General features: G+C 39.2%; 1 protein-coding gene across 2 annotated transcripts; it reads right to left on the reverse strand.

Annotated features, from left to right (window-relative positions):
- Positions 1 to 1,122: 1,122 nt before the first annotated feature.
- On the reverse strand, positions 1,123 to 17,229 carry CDC7 (cell division cycle 7). Of its 2 annotated transcripts, none has more exons than XM_009945880.2 (11): positions 17,136 to 17,229; positions 13,469 to 13,552; positions 11,642 to 11,777; positions 10,919 to 11,012; positions 10,694 to 10,836; positions 8,575 to 8,818; positions 7,906 to 8,001; positions 6,901 to 7,079; positions 5,547 to 5,629; positions 2,492 to 2,641; positions 1,123 to 1,499 (listed from the first exon to the last, which is right to left on the reverse strand). In XM_009945880.2, exons 1-11 carry the CDS (start codon positions 17,227 to 17,229, stop codon positions 1,123 to 1,125), a joined length of 1,680 nt encoding a protein of 559 aa, XP_009944182.2. The 2 variants fall into 2 exon arrangements, with proteins under 2 accessions (XP_009944182.2, XP_086319075.1); XM_086462949.1 differs by having other exon boundaries at positions 13,469 to 13,555.
- Between the last annotated feature and the right edge of the window lie 1,742 nt (positions 17,230 to 18,971).

Below are 18,971 nucleotides of genomic sequence, written 5' to 3' on the forward strand. Positions count from 1 at the left end.
GAGTAACTTCTGCTGAACATAATGTAACTGACTTTGCACATTGAACGTAGGGGGCTAGAGGTTATTAAGGTTGTTTTTCCTACTTAGGACCAGACAATAGCCAGCCTCTAACTCTGCAGTAAGACTTCCTTGATAATTAAGATACTTCCACTATGACAGGCATGTACACTAGAGCTATCTGAAAAGTGTTTTCAATCACTGAGGAATTTATGCAGGAAACAAACGTGCATAATTCTTCCTGAACGGAAACACCCCACAGGAAAGCCGTACCTGACTAATTTTTATAGAAGCATCTCGAAACAATCTTCCGAAGTTTAAAAAAAAACCCAAGTCCTTTATTTAACAGATATTCTTTAAAAAAATAGGTTTCCACAACAGAAATCAAACCTATGCATGTCACATGAGACGTTCTGAAGGCAGCAGGTGTTGAATATTGACAGTCACCCATGGCACTGAGGAGACACGGGCTCTGCAAAATGAGTAACTGCATTTATCACTATTGCCTAAGTAGGAAAGACCAGACAGGAACAAGTGTCTACTTTTAAAGCAGTTATGCTTTTCTTTCGATGACATAACCTCCAGCACCTGGCTCCTCCTCTAGCAACACTCCCAAAGCAATACTGTTCTCTGAAAATAGTCTGAACAAAATTAACACACTTTGTTCCATTTGCAGTCCGCCATGTACTGCTCGGGAACAAAGCAGAGGTACACAAGCATGGAAAAAAGCCTCTCAAGCGCTCTCTTACTTCAGTCATACCTTAAGGCAAATCTGTAAGTTTTAAGGGAATACGTCAAGAATTAAGCACAGAGCTTGTGAAACTCTTTTTCTTTGTAGTTTCTGATCAAAGTTAACTTTCTCGGAGAACAGGTACGCATAGCAACAACCCCTCAGAAGTGTCTTACGATAAGACCACGTTAGTGATGTCTGTATGATTTTTACATCTGCAAGTATTTCTTAAAGTAAACTGACATTTGCAGCCCAACTGTACGTGACACAATTTCAGTAGTTCTGTGCACAGTGTGACGGTGTTTCAGTCAGTGTAAATGTTGGGGGCAACACGGTACTCAGCGTCTCATTTCCACACAAAACGTACAAAAGCAATAACAGAATACGGTGTCTTCTCAGAGTTTCATGTCTTTAAAAAAAGGATGCAGCAAAGCCTCTTTGGCCGTTATTCTTGTTGCAGGGTTTAAGTCTAGCAGCTTGTCAAGTAGGTCATATGCTTCGTCAGGAACCTGATCCCATCCTTTCATGTCTGGTGCCTTCATTTCCAAAGCACCATCCCCTTCCTGAAAGCTCTCGAAGGGTTGAATTTGTTTTCCGAGTGTCTCAGGAGCACAAGGTTTGTCTACTGCACCTGGCAAAGCTGAGTCATTTATAGACTTGCTGGGCACTTCACCCTGGGATCTCTTACAGCTGCTGTTTGTTCCTCTCAACTCCTCACAGAGGGTTCTTAAGTTTTGTGCTGGGACAACTTGGGTACACAGAACTGATTTACCTAGGGGAAAAAATTTACAGTAAGTGACATTTTATTATACTTTCTACAAAACTGTAACTTCTAAGTTTGTTTTGGAGAAACTTCACGTCTTGAAGTGTAACCGGTATTTAAAAAAACCCCAAGAAAACCCAACCCAAACCTATCAAAAAACCACATCAAACCGCCCCCCTCCTCCAAAGCAGCCACGTTTTACAGCAATAGCCCCAGCAAGTCAGAAGGATAATGGTCTCGGTTCTGCTCAGAACAAAGCTGTTTGGGCTTGTTCGTGAAGTTGTGTAGTGACAGGTTGTCACCCACCCCACGCACCATCTTTTTGCATTTCACTCATTTTAACAGAACTGAAGAAAATCAGATATCCTCATTTTTACACCTGTCAGGAGAACAAAAATCAACGCTGCCAGGTAGCAACTGCTGCAGCATTCGGCCTGTAAACAATTAGGGGAATGGTTATTTTAGGGTTTTGTGTGTTTTGTGGTGGTGGTGGTTTTGGTTTTTATAAACAGGCCAGCTGTTGGGTTTGGGGTTTGTTTTTTACTAGCCCTTCTTGAGCGGGTGGGGAAACAGAGTTCACATCATCTAAATATTAAGTCTTATTGACTTAAGCCTCCAGGGCAAATTTTGCAGGAATAGCAACATTCCCTCAAGAATTCTAACCAAATGCCAGTAGAAAACATTTAGTTGGCATATTTCACCTCAAGTGGCCCTGACTTAATGAAAGGCAGTTGACAGGCTGGGAAACCTATGGCATGAAGTACCCCAAATACAAATTATAAGAGATAGAAAAATGCAAAACTTTGTTAAAACTCTGTATCTATAGACTAGTACTTTTAGTGTTTTACAGGCAAAAAAGTGTTATTTACCTCCAAAATGACTCCCAAACCTAAAAGTATATTTATATATTAAAAAAACCCACCATAGATTGTAAGTGACTGCATTAAATAGCAGACCAAGCACACATTTTCCCCTGTTCACCATAATTAAGGTTTGCGTACCAAAAGTTCTAGCAGCCTGAATGGTTTCCCTGGATCCACGAACTGTCATGATTTGTGCCAAAGCAGTTAAATCATCACTGGCTTTGTAAAATGGATATCGTCCACTGAGCAGAGAAAGGAATACGATTCCTGCAGACCACATGTCAATTGCTGCAATTGAAAGCAAATTTCGTAATAACTAAACTCACCATTTCATCACAAACAAAAATCACAATTTTCTTTAAAAAGAAATCACGACCTGCAAAGTTTCTATGAGAAAAAGTTATGTTCTATAGTACTTACTGACTTTGGTCACTTGATAACACTTCAGCAAACAGTGGAAATTACTGTAATTAGATTGAAGAATAATTTCCTGCTTTGATGCAGAGGGAGTGTTTAAGCTTTTCCATAGAATTTTTCGTACGAGTAATTCCATTAACTTGCTAAACTGCAAATGTACCAAAACAATGTTTGAGGCTGTTTTGCCTAGGGAGATGAGAGGGGATGAAAAACTGGCTAGTTTTGATATTTATTTAAGTCTGCTTCATCTGAAGAAAACCTTATGTAAGGACCATAAATAAAAAATAATTCACAAATGAATGCAAACCTGAATTTTTCTGGGGCTAAGGCGCCCAGTTAGGCAGTGCTAAAAAATTTATCTTACTATGAACTTTGTTCCTCTCTAATACGAAACCACTTGACAAGATAGCCAGTTTAAGAACTGTAATAGAAGTTATTCATCACCTTCACTGTGTTATGAAGAGTACAGAGAGTGCTCTGGGGATAGGCGCCAAAGCATGATGGAAACTTTAATACTGAAAGTTATGAGAATACCTGTCTGCCATAATTTTTTGGCTCGCTAAGGTGCACATTTTGAGACATGGCAAGGAAAGTGAAGGAGAGAGTTTGAAGGATTTTCAAACTCCAAAGAGAAAAATTAACGGTTGGGAAATAAAGCCATAGTTATTCTACTTCTCTTCAAAAAAGTAAGCAGTAAAATAGGCAGTAATTAATTTGGACATTTTAGTTAGAAACGCTACTAGCACAGGACTTTGGAAGAAAACCCCTTGACTTCAGCTGCAAAACCAGATTTTAAGTCTTTTATTAATAAAATAAAAATCTAAGTTAATAATTTGGCACAATTTACAGTGGAAAAATTTTGTATCTTCTTCATAGTTCCTGTAAAAATGTTTTAGTATTACTGTATCACTGTTGAAAAGATCATACTGTCTGTTTGAGGTGCTGTGCATCACCCCGAGTACGCGGTTGGGAAAGCTGAAGTCGTCAAGGTCAAGACCTTCAAAGGAGTTTGATTACTTAACCCTTGCTGAAATTAACAGCCATTATAGATCGGAATGGCCAGTAAATCCTGGTGCTACCATTCCGGTAGAGCTGGGATCAGCAGCAGGCTGCACGATCCTGTGCAATGACACCAAAATCACGATTCCTCTCTGTGCTTTTGTCTCGCGCGGTCCAACTAGTGAGGCAGACTGAGGAAAGGGGAGCGGAGGGACAGACCAAGTTCAAGTGTAACTGGACCTGCGTAACGTCAGCTTGGGAGTTCAGGTTGTATTCCCTGCGCTGTGAACCTGGGTCGGACGCACTAAGGCAGCTCTGGATGGAGTCAGCTGGATCCAGCTGGTAACTCGGTCTCCACACAGAGACCAGAACTAGTAGTAAGATTGGCAGGAACACAAGGAGGTGACTACAGCAGTCCCAGATGGAAGTGGACAAGAAGATCTGTTAGTTCAAATACAACATAATCTCATAAATATTAGTATTAGTCTACCCAGTTCTAATTAAGGCCTTTGTTGACGTACTATTGGAGCTCGGCACCACTGACTCAGTACTTTCAGGGCTGTCTGTGCCACACCCAAGGGTTTCCAGATTTACCCATATTTTCTGTAATCCTGCTCTCCATTACCCTGGAGAACAGAAAACTGTCTGAAAGCATATTTAACACCAGCGTGTGTCCAAGATTTCCTAGGTATGTCTTCTTTCTGCCTAAATTCTGTCTAGACAGATTCAGAGATTGTCTAAACTTGTCCTGGATTTCTGGATGTCTTCTAGCCCGTAAAGCTGGCTGTTCCAGCCCAGGCACAGCAACTCCAAACAGGCATCCCAGTCATATCCACAGCACAGCTGTTGTTTCAAACAACATGGAGCTACCTAGGGATAAGCTGATCAAATGTCTTGTTAAGTCTATCCTGAGTGTGTATACATGCTTTAAGGACCAAAATTGACCATGTTCTCAAAAGGTATTCAGAAAAAAAGTGGCTAAAAACTGTTATTTTGAACCCAATTTTGGAAGACATTTGTATTTATCCCACTTTTTCACAAGTCAAAATTCCTGGTCACACCCCAAATGTTTAACAAGTAACTTTTCTTTTATTGGTCCTTCATTCTCCAGGTAGGCACAGCCTCTTGCATCAGCTAATGCTCTAACTATCCTTCTGCTCTGCCCTGATACTAACCCAGGCTACTGAAACTTACTAACTTGATCGTTTTTACCACTGAGAAAATACAAATTTAGTAAGAAAAAACTGTTATATTTACAAACCAGCTATTTAAAGTACTAGCAAAAAGGAAAGTCTGATAAAAAGCATGAACCAATGCTTTCTAAAACACATTTGCAATCATACCACTAACTATGCCTGCTACGACAGCAAACTAGATGTGACAATCTGTCTAGAAAACTCTAAAATATGTCCTCTCCCCGAGATCTATTCAAGTTTTTACTTGAATAATTAAGCCAATAAGCCAAGAAACTTGAAAACAAAGCTGTAACTTTTATCTTTTAAAACACACTGTATTCAACTCCTGCATATGCCACTACCCCTCAAATGAAGGAAGACAAATTAAAGTTCCAAACACAGGAAAACTATTCCTAACTTGTTTTTACTCTGAATAATAAACTATAAATTAAAATCAGGAAATGCTTGGTAAGTTAGAAAGGATGATAAAATTAATTTCACATGTAAACAAAACCCCTCCCATAAAAAAGACAACATAATATGCAGAAATGAGAAGGATCCAAAGGTGAAAAAGGCATTAGTTTCAGTCTGTTGTGCAGTACCTGTGGTCTGAGTGGGGCACTTTGTCAGTACTTCTGGTGCTCTGAACCCAGGGGTTCCTGCCCTGGGAGCAACTTGCTGACACCTTGGAATAAGAGACAAACATGTTTAGAATAGAAAAGTTAATAAATAAGTTCTAATTATAATAACGCTTAATATTATTTTTAGAACATGCTTGTGTAAGATGTGTAAACAGCCTAACCCTGCCTTATTCAAGTTTTATGGAAGTTTGAAGCACCTTCTAATCATCTAGCATGAAATTACATTGCATAAGACAATAGCCTTATTATATTGTCTATTAGAGTATTATACTTTTATCATATTACCTATCATAAGGCAATACCCCAGAAATACTTATCGCATACTTCACTCACAATGACCTTTTTTAGGTTCATTCAATAGCAGCATCATTTTTGCTAAAGGGTTTATTTCACAGAAAACTTTAAAGTAGAGACTAATCAACCAAAGGCAAAAACTGCACTAGATTCTTGAACATGGACGCTCTGGCTTTGTATTAGTCCACAGCAGACTAAGGTTCACTGTTTCTGAGTGTTGACAGGCATTTACTTTTTGTTGGATTAACTAAAAGATGTGAAATGGTCATTATTTATAAAAAAACTTCCCAGCTGTAGGGCTTAAAGTGCCTTTCCTTCCCTGGGCCACTTCTCTTTCGAGTCTGGCAAATTCCTCATGTTTCTTACTTCTGAAATGAAGTTGATATCACTGTATTTTGACAGTCTGGGAAGAAAGGGACCCTGCAGTTTCATGACTATGCCTAGTAAGCAGAATTCTCTGCCCTAATCCGTGTTCCTTACTGTGTGGATGAAAGGCAATAGTAGACCATAACCAAAACGAACTGCTGAGGGATGGAGTTGAACTGAGCTATTAAGATCCTCTAACCTGCCTATTACTAAAACCTGAACATTATTTTTCAAATGAACAAATACAAAACAGACGCGTTTCCTTTTTATTCTGCATTTCATGACTTCCAGAATCCAAACCGTTGGCGTGATTTGGGCCTGCTAGATAACTACTCATGACAGATTGATATATTGTCTTCTCTAAGTGTTGTAATTAACTCCAGCGATTTTCTACAACACATGTAGGTGGGTAATTAAATACAACAACAAAAAAATCATTAACAGTGAGTCTCTCTTGCTGCAGATAGCAGTGAACCAGATATTCCACGAATTCCATGAACTATTCTTGTTTAAAAAGAGCATACTCAGTGTTTTATGGGTTGCACAGCTCAAATGCTGTCTTTCACCTCCTAAATCAGCTGTCTCATAAATCTAAGTTTCTGACCTTGCTTGACAGCATAGCAGACAATTTTACAACGTTATCAAAGCAAATTACCTTGAAAGGCAAACACTGCAAACTCTGTCTGTCGCGTAACAGTCACAGGTCAGGTTTGAGGGACAACCACTGGCAGCTTTCCTGGCTGCCCCGTTGCTCGCTGTTTTGGTAGAAATTATCTTCTTCTTTGTCACTAACTTCCTAGACGAAACATCTATCACCTTTGATTGCTTTATGAGCTGCAACGTAGATATTTTAGAGAAGGTGACACATTTAAGAGGCTTCCCTTTACACAGAGATAGGCCAGTTCCTAAAATACTAAGACTGAACAGGTGCTCATGAGCAAGAAGCTGCAATTTTAGAACAGAAGACAGCAAACCTTTTTAACAACATCACATCATCTATAAAACAAGACACTGGAGCTTTCTAAATATCCTGATTTCCTCCCCTTTGGAAGACATTTTTCAATGTTTACTAAAACCCAATATACATTAGATATTCTGACAAGTATTTCTCAAGTTAGTATAATGTTTCAAAAATTCTTTTGGTTCACTATGAGAATAAAAAAAAATGTATATATGAAATGCCCCAGCAAGACGCAGGCACTAACTCTAATTCTACAATGAGATGATCACTGCTGGCCAAACCCTCTAATTTAGTTGGAGTTTCCCCCTTGTCATGTTAAATACTAATTACAAAAAGTACAGGAAAACGTTTGTTACAAGGTTTCTCTCCAGCTTCAACTGCAAAATCAAAAAAATGAAGTTTCACAAGCTAAGTCTATCTTAGTTGCACAGTTACATGTATAGGAAAACAGATTACTTCAGCATACAAACAAGATCAGCTAGGGAGACAGCTACATAACTAGTTCTTCAAGAGTTTCCAAAGGGACTGAAACAGAAATAAAAAAATAATAATTCGAGCCTCAGTAAAGACGCATTTAATCTGCTCAAAAACTTAGTTCCACAGCATCCTGGAGCAGTGTCCAGTCTCACAGAACAACCAGTTCTAGACTTTTTCAAATATGTAACAGCCTGCTCTGACTGATGAGTCATTACTTCTTACTTTTGTGCTTGAGTTCTCCTGGTATGTGGAACTATAGACATTGAAATTCCTCTCTCCAAAGACAGAGCGCTGGACGGAATGGTGCACAGGATCCTCCTGCAATACCAGCAAAAAGGACGATAAGGATCTTATCTAACACACAGTCAGCTGGATACTGACAGTTCAAAAAAAAGTGTGAAGTGACATAAAACAAGAACAGCTGCATGGTAAGTCATTTTCAGGCACCAGTTTACTGTGGATGAAGAAAACGGGGTTTAGACAGAACAGCAACCATGGGTACAAAAGGAATCACACCTCAGAAGTGCCCCAAGATAATCTGAACTGCATTTGTTATGCAACTAAGTAACTAAACATAGACAAATAATTATTGGCTTGGGGAGGAATTCCATAGGACATGTCACTTAAACAATGATTTAAGGCTGTCTAAACAGTAACCCATGCTAGGGTTTGATACAGCCTTTGGCACTGTATTTTATCCAACTGATAACGAATGATGCCAACAGGGTTACGCAGAACTAGCCACTCTGATAGGAACACGGTGATGCTCTGCATCACGTTAGGACTCCACGAGACATGCACGCACAACTTTTGTTCAAGTATTACATCTCCCCCTCTTGGATGAAGTAACACATTAAACACACAACAGTATTAACGAAAAAGACTGAGAACCTTTCCTCCTCTTCCTTGTTTAATCTGTAGTTTTGAAAGTGAGCTGGACCTTTTATCAGCTGCTTTTGGCTGTTGAGCTATCAGTTTAGGTGCTGTGACACCGACAGAAACCCCACTGCCCAAGGCTGCGGTGGGATTATTTCGTGAGCAACTTCCCTGCTGGTCTTCAGAGTGGGCAGTTTTAAGAAGTTCAATTTTTGTATCGGGGGTTCCTTGTGCCAAGCCAAAATCTACCAAGGCATACCTGAAAGACACAAATTTAGAATCAGGAGCCGCAAAGTATCCATCAATCAGTTCAATTTACTATTCACTACTGGTTTACTTATCTTTCTTCCACATTTTACTCAATATCTTGCTTATCTGTACTGTTGCCAGCACCACAGCCCTATTTTCCTCCTTCTCCTCCTCTTGTCCTTTCTTACCTATTTCCTCCATGTTTATATCCTATACCCATCTTTTTTGTTTCTTGCCCCAAAAATCTTCTCAAGTGCATACTTTTCCCAATGGTGTTAAAAAAACCACTCCCAGCAACTCCTCTCCGGGGTTCTTCTAATCCTCCAGCTCCAAACCTTCAGCAAACAGCCAAGTACAAGCAACTTGACCCTCGCAGGATTCCCGTGGGCAGCGGACAAACGCAGCGGTGAAAACAGACAAGACCAGCAGTGCTGAGAGTTTTGCCAGACTTAAAGCAATATTACTGGAACTTACTTCAGTTTTCAAACAGGTAAGACTACTTTAGTTCACACTTCAGATCTGCCTTTAAAAGAATTCTTTTTTGCTACAACCAGTACAGAGACAGTTCAGCTGTCTCTGGGTCTCAGACAAACTCAACTCCATGGCCTCCACAACCAAAGCAGAGACTAAGGGTCAAAAAAATGCTGAAAGAGCAAAATGACAATACAAATCCATTTTGACAGATTAGAAATAATAATTTTAAAAAAAAATAATCAGTATTTCTCAATTTTTTAAGCTTGTGGTTTGGCAAAATATAATAAAATCTCCCCTACAAAGTTTCACTACATAGAATCATAGATTTGTTTAGATGGAAAAGATCTTTAAGATCATTGAGTCCAACCATTAACCTAACACTGCCAAGCCCACCACTAAACCACGTCCCTAAGCACCACACCATGTCTACAGGTCTCTTAAATGATATCTCCAGGGATGGTGACTCCACCACTTCCCTGGGCAGCCTGTTCCAGTGCTTGACAGCCCTTTTGGTAAAGAATTTTTTCCTAATGTCTAATCTAAACCTCCCCTGGTGCAACTTGAGGCCACTTCCTCTTGTTCTATCGCTTGTTACTTGGGAGAAGAGATCGACCCCCACCTCACTACAACCTCCTTTCAGGCAGCTGTAGAGCGATAAGTTCTCCCTCAGCCTCCTCTTCTCCAGGCTAAACCGCAGGTCCCTCAGCCGCTCCTCATAAGACCTGTGCTCCAGACCCTTCACCTGCTGCGTTGCCCTTCCCTGGACACGCTCCAGCGCCTCCACGTCTCAATTGTACATAGCACAGTACTCACCAACAGAGCTATTGGACTGCTGGCTCTGAAACAGTTCCATTTCAGCTCTTCACAAAAACCCAATACTTTGTTTTTTTACAGTCTTTAAATATTGTAACTTGCAGGCAAAAAGCCAAACCCTACTAGTTATAAACATTAATTCAATGTAAGGTGAAAACAGACCAAATCCAGCTATCTTATCTGTATCAGTTTTATTCTATCCATGAGTAAAAAATGTACAAGTATCAGTCTATGCACCACAAGCCACTATAAGCCTTCTTATTAAATATATATATATATATACTGATTTTATTTTTCTCATTCTTATTCAAAAATGTAGTACTTTTGCTCAACAGAAAAATCTTCATTTTTTCAGGTACTTGTCACTATGAGGCAGATATTCCATTCAGTATGAAAAAAGAATTCCTTTGCTCCTCAAATCCCCAAACACAGAAAGAAACATTTTACAATTAAAAAAAAAAAAAATATTTTTTAGCTTTATTACTTAAGCACGTGTTATGCAGCTGGAAGGAAAAAAAACCCAAAAGCCTAACTGACTGTTCTGCCAAGGCACACATCCCCAGATGAGATCACAACATGGTCATCTGGACAGACTTACTCTTTCAGCTGCCTGTTGTAGAGGAAGTTACTGGGCTTGACGTCACGATGAACAATACCGAAGTGATGAATGCGCCTCAACGCTTTGAACAGATTAAACATGTATTCCCTCACTTCTTCAAAGGAAAGAGAATTCAAAATGTCCTGAAAGATCATTTGGATACTGTAATTATGCAACTGTTTTTAATTAAAAAGTTTTACTACATGTAAAAAGCCTGGGACTCACCAAGAAGGACTCATGCTCCAGATATGGCATAACAATAACCACATGATCGTTTTTCCTAAAGCAATATTTAACTCCCATAACGTTATCTTGTCCCCTAGAAGAAAAGCAATGTCACTGCATAAAGACCAGAATATAGGTGTTTATTTTCCTCTATTTCTTAAAGACTTCAGTCAGGCTTTCTTTTATAATCTAATATATATTTTGACAGCAGTCTTATCAGCAGTCAGTAGTTACGCTGTTGCCTCTCATGGCTGTGTTCCATTTGAGTTCTGCAATTTGTCATGAGGGATCCACTGATGACTTGTGCGGCCACGGTTTGTGGTTACCACTGTAATTAAATGTAGGCCCTAAGCTTCGCGATGCCAACTACTTTAACGAAGTACTATTCAGCGCACTCTAGCAAAAACTATTCATTCCTAAACCCACATTTTCTGCTGAAGAGATGATTTTTTTCATGTATTTCAGAACTGAAATTTTTGTTATCACAGAGATAAGTCACAGAACTTCTCAGATGGAAAAAACAGCACCATCCACTGAGACTAGCAGAAAAGGGCATCCACTACAGGTAAGACGCTCCATTTCTTATTTGCTCTCCTTAAAAAGAATATATATTATTTAAAAAGCAAGCAAAGTGCCAAAACTTAAAATAAATAAATACAGAACAGTGAGACAACGTTCAGCAGCTTAGTCACAACAATCTTTTTTTTTTTTTTGTTAATGTACCCTGCTACTGTGAGGCACTGAAGTTCAGCAGCAATTCGCAGAGGGTGGCTGGTTGGAATCAAGTGTTTCAGAGCCATTTTCTCCTCAAATCCTGTTTGTAGTTGTGCTGTGGCCAAGTAAACAGAACTAAAAGTACCTGTAAAGAAGGCAGAAAAACACTGTCTTCAGCATTTTTAATTAGGTCAATTCAGATTTTTACAGAAGTGATCTAACTGTTCACAATCCTGCAGTATACTTGATACTACATCAAAAGCAGACTCTAGAAGAGAGGACTGCAGTTCCTTTCTTCTACTACCAAATTCAGTGATCTTGTATACAAGTTTTTTATGTCAGTTAAAATGCAAATGTAACACTGTCTAACTTGCCTGGGACACAGAGCTCTTTGAATGTAAATTTCCTATCTTTGATTTGCTTTCTTGTTTAGGTAGCTTGCTTTCATCTGACATCTAACTCTTCTCTCCCTACGATGTAAGTGGGCTACATAATGCTAATCTGGGAAGCACTGCCTTTACTATTCAAAGCACTTCTGAAATCCCTACATTTCTCTTAATTCTGTTACCTTATCTATAAAGTAAGGCTTCTCACATGATGTGTAACTTTACTATTTGTTTGCCCAGAGCATTACCACATCGATAGAACATGATACTCATTTGAGGCAGGGAGTATTCAGACTGTATGACAGACTTACCCACCCACTTAATTTTAAGGATATCCTCATATACCTCTTAGGAGGTTAATTTATCCTAATGATCTGCAATGTCTGAACATTCAAGTTGAAGCATTCTTCCGGATGAATAAGCAGTACAAATTACTTTTGATTACACTTTAAGTATTGTGTTTGCATCATGCCAGTTGATGCACGGTCTGTAAGTGCATAAATACATCAAAATGCCAGCAAAAACTCTAAATGCTTCTTGTGGTCACAAAAAAAAATAAATCTAATCCCCCATGCATTCAGCAGAACTGATTATAGCAACAAGGGTTACCAAGTTGACTTGAGACATTATTTTTGGTAGTGAGAACTGCTAAAACGAAAATGACCCCAGTGTGGAATCCCAAGTCAAAGCTTCTTTTCTCATCATGCTGCAGAACTGCAAGCGGTATTTTTTAAAAGCACTGTTTGCTCCCAAGAGCAAAATCAGAGTACTATTCAGAGAATTTGGTTAATTATACTATCTTTTTTTATGATAGGCAGATCTCCTTTATTTTTTATTTTGTTGTTGAAATTTTGTATTGCTGTGGTGAAGGGAGCTGGGGTTTTCTGGTAGGGTGGGTTGTTTTTGAGACAAAAACTTTTAGCCATCTAGCCTGCCACCACAGGTATTCCATCACAGAGCAGCTGTAAAGCAATCCAGCGTCTCATCAGCATATTTGTTTAAAAGTGTGGAGTGTCACAAAGCATTTCAGAGATCAAATGGGTAAAGTTCCAAAAAGTGCTGAAATCCCACACTGAGAAGTACTGAAGGAACAGCAGTTAAACGTGTCAAAACACAGCTGCACATAATAGATGTCTCATGTAAAAGAGAAAAGGAATGGAGTGTTAAGACTTATTTACTCGAAATCTACCTCAAAAGTTTTTAGTTGTCGAAACTGGAACGCTGGTTTTTTGAAAGGCTTTAATATACCAGATCTTCAAGAAAATATCTTGAAAATGTCCCTAATTAACACACCTACGTGCTCAGAAACATATTAGAATTCCTACAGGGACAAGAAATAAATCAAAAAGGCATTTGGCTTAAATTGCATATATCGGGATCTTAGATTTACACCTCTTAGGTTAGAAATACCAAAAGAATAAGTCTAAGCAAGCTAAAATAAAACATTTACCTTCTCCAATTTTTTCCTTAATTTTGAACACATTTACAAGCTGCGGCACTGCTTCATAAAGTTTTTCAATATCTTTTTTTATTTCTGCTGTGGAAAGAATGGGGAAAACAAGTTAGGAATGTAATTGCTCAACTCAGTATCTGATCTGTATTTGAGATCAGAAATCACACTTCAGCTCGTAGGACTGCGAGTTCACATAAACAGAGGAAAGCCAGCAGACGGGTATCTATCCCTGCTGACATTACCATCTGCACACTTGATTTTATTGTTGTTCTTCATCACACCCCCTTACAAGCGGCAGCCTTTGAATTTCTTTTTTTTTTTTTTTTTTTAATTTATCTGCCACCGAGCAGTTCCTGAGAGGGCAAAAGCCCTCCGGTTAGTAACACATCAGATTACAGCTCCTTGATAAATGTTTAAAGCAAAACTATAATAGTTGTTTCTGTAAGCACAGGAGCACATCCATCAGAGGCAAATCAAAAATGTAGGAAAAGAAAGAGTGCAATCTTTCACACTGTTACTTCAAACAGCAAACACCAAAACACCATGTCTGCTCTGCATTTCAGTCGCTGCACTTTGTGCTGCGATCACTAGATGGCATGACAAGGATGTTGTACTGCATTATTTCAAAAAAAATACGTAGCTTTCTTTTCAGTTTCCAAATCCTTGTACTTTAAGTGTTCTCTATACTGTGCATAAGAATTCGCCTCTTTTGAAGCTATGAGGTATGTAGAGGTTGTGACTAATTTCTGTAAAGTAGAGCTGAAGAATATTTTATTATGCAGAACTAAGCACAAACCAGTATTTGGAAAGGCAATCAAATGGAAGAAAAATCGTGTATACATTTTTCATCCTAAAAATAAATAATAAATTGAATTTAACATAAATATATTAATTGTACTGCATACATAAAAATGTACTATGTTTTACCAGGCCAGTAAGTCACAAGCAATAACAATTATTTTCAAAATATCACTGATACACTAGAAACAAAGTATGGATTAGCATCCATCCCCAACCTCCTATGCTAGCTCACTTTATACAGCAACAAGATCTGAAGTCTGCCTAAAGAACCCTTTGCTCCTGGCAAAAGCCCATCAAATTACTTGGTAATTCAAGTTAAAGTTAACTTTCGATTGTAATTTTTTTAAAATTTCAAATATTTGTAAGACCCAACATGCTAAAAATACTTTTGAGAACTGGAGCTTGCTGCCTCTCTTACTATCCAGTTACTTATTTTTTTCCTTCAAGTTGTTTCCCTCGTTTCTCCAAGTTGTTTCAAGTATTTTGGGGTGGGGATATTTCAGGAGTTAAAAAACCCTCTATGCTACACACCCAAACCGCTAACATTCATTTAAGATACATGTGATCAACCAATACAAGTAAAAGGTTAATCAGTTCTGCTAGGAATCATATTTAAAAACTTCAAAAATACCCTAGAATAAAAATGAGCAGACTTGTACTAACAGTCCAGATGTACAGGACCCTGTGTCTAATAATCCCCAAAGGAAAAGGCTAAGGAAAACTGGTCAACTGTACAGTTATTCTGGTTATTCCCCAATTTTACAGAGCCAGATTAAGTTAAACACCTTGAAAAGTAGGAAATGGAAAGTTTGAGGACTCACTTCATTTTCCTGTCAATAGAGTAAAAATTTCTGTTGAAAACAACACTAAAAATTCAAGAAGTTGCTCCATAACATTTTTTAATTGATACCATTCACACCGCCCATGGGCTCAGAACTTTATTAAGAGATTTACCTATTATTGCTGTAACTCTTGTTGTTTTGTCACTAAAAATGAAATTTTGATAAAAAGCTTTAGCATTTACAAAGTGGTGTTTCCAGTTAGTTTGCACAGCAATTTCGAGCCTTTACACAAATGCTCATGTGTTACATAAGAAGTGTGAGACGTTCAAGAGAGCTTTCTGAAACCTTCAGAAAATACAGGAAGGGGAAAGGCTGATGTTTGCACCGTGTTCCATTTTCCCCAGGAATACTCAGACGTTAAGAGACGAAACCGCGTAACAGAGCTACAGAGAACTTAACATCGAAATGTGATTGTATCACTCAAAGACATCGGCCTTTCCCCTCAGGAAGATAATCCTGTTATTGGGTTCTGAAACATCCAAGCTTCATCCCGAAAGGTCAGTAGCCACAAAACCGAGCTAGAAAATTGGTTTCAACAGTTACATAGTTCTAACAGGCTCTGTTAGAACAACATTGTTTAGAACCATTTGTTAAACCTAACCTGCTCCAAATAGAGCATCTTACAGTTTTGTTCCACCACTTGCATTTTAGCCCGACTTCTGATGAGAGTTGCTTAAGCTTCAGTTTTTACTAAAAAGAAAATATACTGACAGTAACTTACAACATAAAATTCGCACTGGAATTTCTCCAGTAAAGTTGCTTGGTTAGGACAAAAGGACTTAACTCTGGCCAAAAGCAAAACTGCTAACAAGGACCCAAAAGGCACATCTTTTAACTCTTCAGAAACCAAGAAATTGCTGCTTTCCTTGCCAGAGCAGGTTTTGGGTTGTTTTGAGCTACCAATCCGACGGTAGATACTAACAATCACGGAAAGCTCTCTCAATAACTGCTATAGAATCTGTGAAACACTGTGTTTTGTCTGAGGCTGAATTCAGGTTCCTGCCTGGATGGAGTCCAGTGCTGTCAGAGCACTGACAGCTGGGTGACGCAGGCCACAGGTCCTAGGCTGGAGTAGCGTCTGCCCAAGGCACTGAGAGCATTTAGTAACTCCACACACCTTCTTGTGTGAAAGATCCTGAAAAGCGCTAGAAACAGTCAGTGACTGCCCTTGTTGACAGACAGCAGTATAAACGTCCTCTGTTCTCTTCTGGGGGCCTGAATCCCCAGCTGGGTAGAGAGAACGTACAGCCATTGCAACAATAATGTGGTATAATAATAATATCATCCAGCATTTTCTGTGAGCAGATTTTAAGGTAATTTCTTTACTTCCTGGAATGAAAAGCATTTGCAAAGCAAGACAGTTACACATTATTCAGCATCACTCTGTGTAATTCTGGACATGGATACACAGGGACTGACAAGAGGACTCTCTATTTCTAGGAAAATCAGTAGCCATGATATGTAGAAGCTGCCTGACCATCCACAATTACTGAGCAAGCATTGTATACAAAGTCCAGGCTGAAAGACGTTCACAAAGAGACCCAAAACCAAGCAACAAACCCACTATCAGAACACATGTTTGTAGTTCAGCTTCTCTGGCAAGTGAAAGAACAGCGGTTTTATGCATACAGACACATCCAAAGATATTTAGGGATAAGGCTGGCGATTACAGATTAAAAGGCAAAATATTATTTTTGTGTATTTGTCTGGTCAGAGAATTTTATTCTCAAGGACTGCCTCTTTGGAATTTTGGTATCCTCTTACAACAACATATCCTGTAATAAATAAATAGTAGGGTTAGCGAACTGTGACAAACTACTGCTGCTGAAGTTCTGTAACACACAAAAAGCAGGAATAAACTTAAAAATCAAAAGCCATCTCAAATGTTGTCATTTAATTAATTCTTTATACAATAGGATCATATACAGTCAGGCTTATAATCGATGCTGAAACTTCCTGAAGCGATGAAGCAGCATGTCAGTGACAAAACGTGGTGTTAGCCATCCCTATTTCACACCTACCTGAAAGCTTGCTGCTCTGCTCATGCTTCCCATGGAAGTCTTCAGCCTGGTGAGGGTGCTGTTCATCACCGTGAGGCTTCAACACAGTCTCCATCACAAAACAAACCTCAAGTGAATAATCCAAGACGTTGAGGACCACTTCTGGACACCTGGGGGAGCAAGCATATCTGGTAAGACACTTCCTGGCCCTGCAACTCAGTTCCTGAGGTGAGATTTAGGCAGTCTGAAGAGTTCCTCTGTGCCACCTAATACAACAAAGCGTCACCCATCATCCCAGAGAAAAACTAAACCAGTAACCCCACTCTATCTCTAGTAAGAGGGAAAAAGGGGGACAGGAAGGAAGACTGCAGGATAAGCTTAGATACAAGCGATTTTCTTTCATCTCCTGTGTGTTTCCTCATTCACATTAAAGCATTATCTTTTCCCTGAAGATTGCTTTGAAAGGCAAGGAACTGATGCACACTGAAACAGCTGCATGCATACTGCAACGCCCGTACAAAGACAAAAAAACAGAAAGAACTAAGAGAAAAAAGTATCTTCTCAACATGAGAGATTTCTCTCTCTTCTCCATAAGATCAATAAAAGGCATAATTATTTGTTGCCCTCCCCCATAACAAGAAATAATAGCACGTGCTTATTCCGAAATGCTTCTTCCCAAATCATGGAAACACTAAATAAAACTGTAACTCAGTAAAGCGTACTAATACTGTACAGTCAAAAACCCCTGATAATCCTATTTTGTGAGGAAAAGAAAGGCAGAGAGCCCCAGGGCAGGATAACCGCTGATATAAGTGAGCCTGGAAGCGCCACCTCTTACAGCTGCCCAACACTGGTTCCATTCAAAGCTCTTCCTTGCTTCTAACTTTGCCAAACCTGCAAAGTTCTGGCTGAACTTTTCCACACGCGGGAAACCTATTCTGAAAAACTTCAAATGAAAGGATTCATCTGTTTCAGCCGTGGAGCTAGAAATACATTTTGTCCCCAAAGAATTCGAGCTACCTTTAGTCTGTCATCTTCGTGCCACAGAACAGGGACAGGCAACAGCCTCTTTTTTTTTTTTTTTTTTTTTTGAGGGAGTTTCGCTGGAGAGTGGGATTTGGAAACTAATGGAATGAGATTAGAGATATTTCTAGTCTCTCCCAGGTAGACACTCCCTCTGCTAGTGCTGAGTAGGCAGATAAGCCTGTTCCAAACCTGAAACAGCACGGCCTCATTAGCAGAACGAGGAGTGTAAATTAATACAGACACCCCCCCGCCACGCTCCACAGCCTCTTGCTCCGATTCAGCCCCTCAGCTCCAGGCTCTTCCAGCTCAAGGCCAGCCACAAAGAACCTTGTTTGGAAGAGGAAAATGAACATTTCTGCCTGCCAGCAAACTGCTGGGACCGCATCACAGCTTGCTGGCCATGAGGAGGGCGAAAGCGGCTCGATAACTCACGGTGTCATTTCCATTCATTTATGTTAAACACACAAGCTACTATCTGCAGAACCAAACACCTCAAATGTTTGAGAATATTCAAAAAATGGTTTACTTGTCTGGAAGTGGGCTTGCAGTTACAAAATGGAACATCAAAGTTTCATTCAGTTGGATATTTAGGTTTTATGTCAAAAAACCACTCAAAAGACACCATTAGAGACAAAAAAATAAGAGGAAGACCAAAACGATCCAAAGTTTCAGCTCAAGTAACTTTCTTGCAGTTAAATCGCGTCTCAAATTAAGAAAAAAATGTTTTCCATAGTATCAAAATAAGAAAAAACCCCAAAACAAACCACCAGACAGTGACAGATTCAAACAGCCCACATAGCTTCGGGGTCTTCCGAGTCAGGTATCTGAACC

Source organism: Leptosomus discolor, chromosome 3 (genome assembly GCF_034619465.1).
Source record: "Leptosomus discolor isolate bLepDis1 chromosome 3, bLepDis1.hap2, whole genome shotgun sequence".
Lineage (NCBI taxonomy): Eukaryota > Metazoa > Chordata > Aves > Leptosomiformes > Leptosomidae > Leptosomus > Leptosomus discolor.

Excerpts from the sequence above, each read along its gene's own strand:
- CDC7 (XM_086462949.1), bottom strand. The coding sequence starts at position 17,229 with ATGGAGACTGTGTTGAAGCCTCACGGTGATGAACAGCACCCTCACCAG. Across the intron at positions 8,819-10,693 it reads TACAACAGGCAGCTGAAAGA|GTATGCCTTGGTAGATTTTG; the intron begins GTAAGTCTGTCC and ends TGTGTCTTTCAG. Across the intron at positions 2,642-5,546 it reads GTGCCCCACTCAGACCACAG|CAATTGACATGTGGTCTGCA; the intron begins GTACTGCACAAC and ends TTTCAATTGCAG.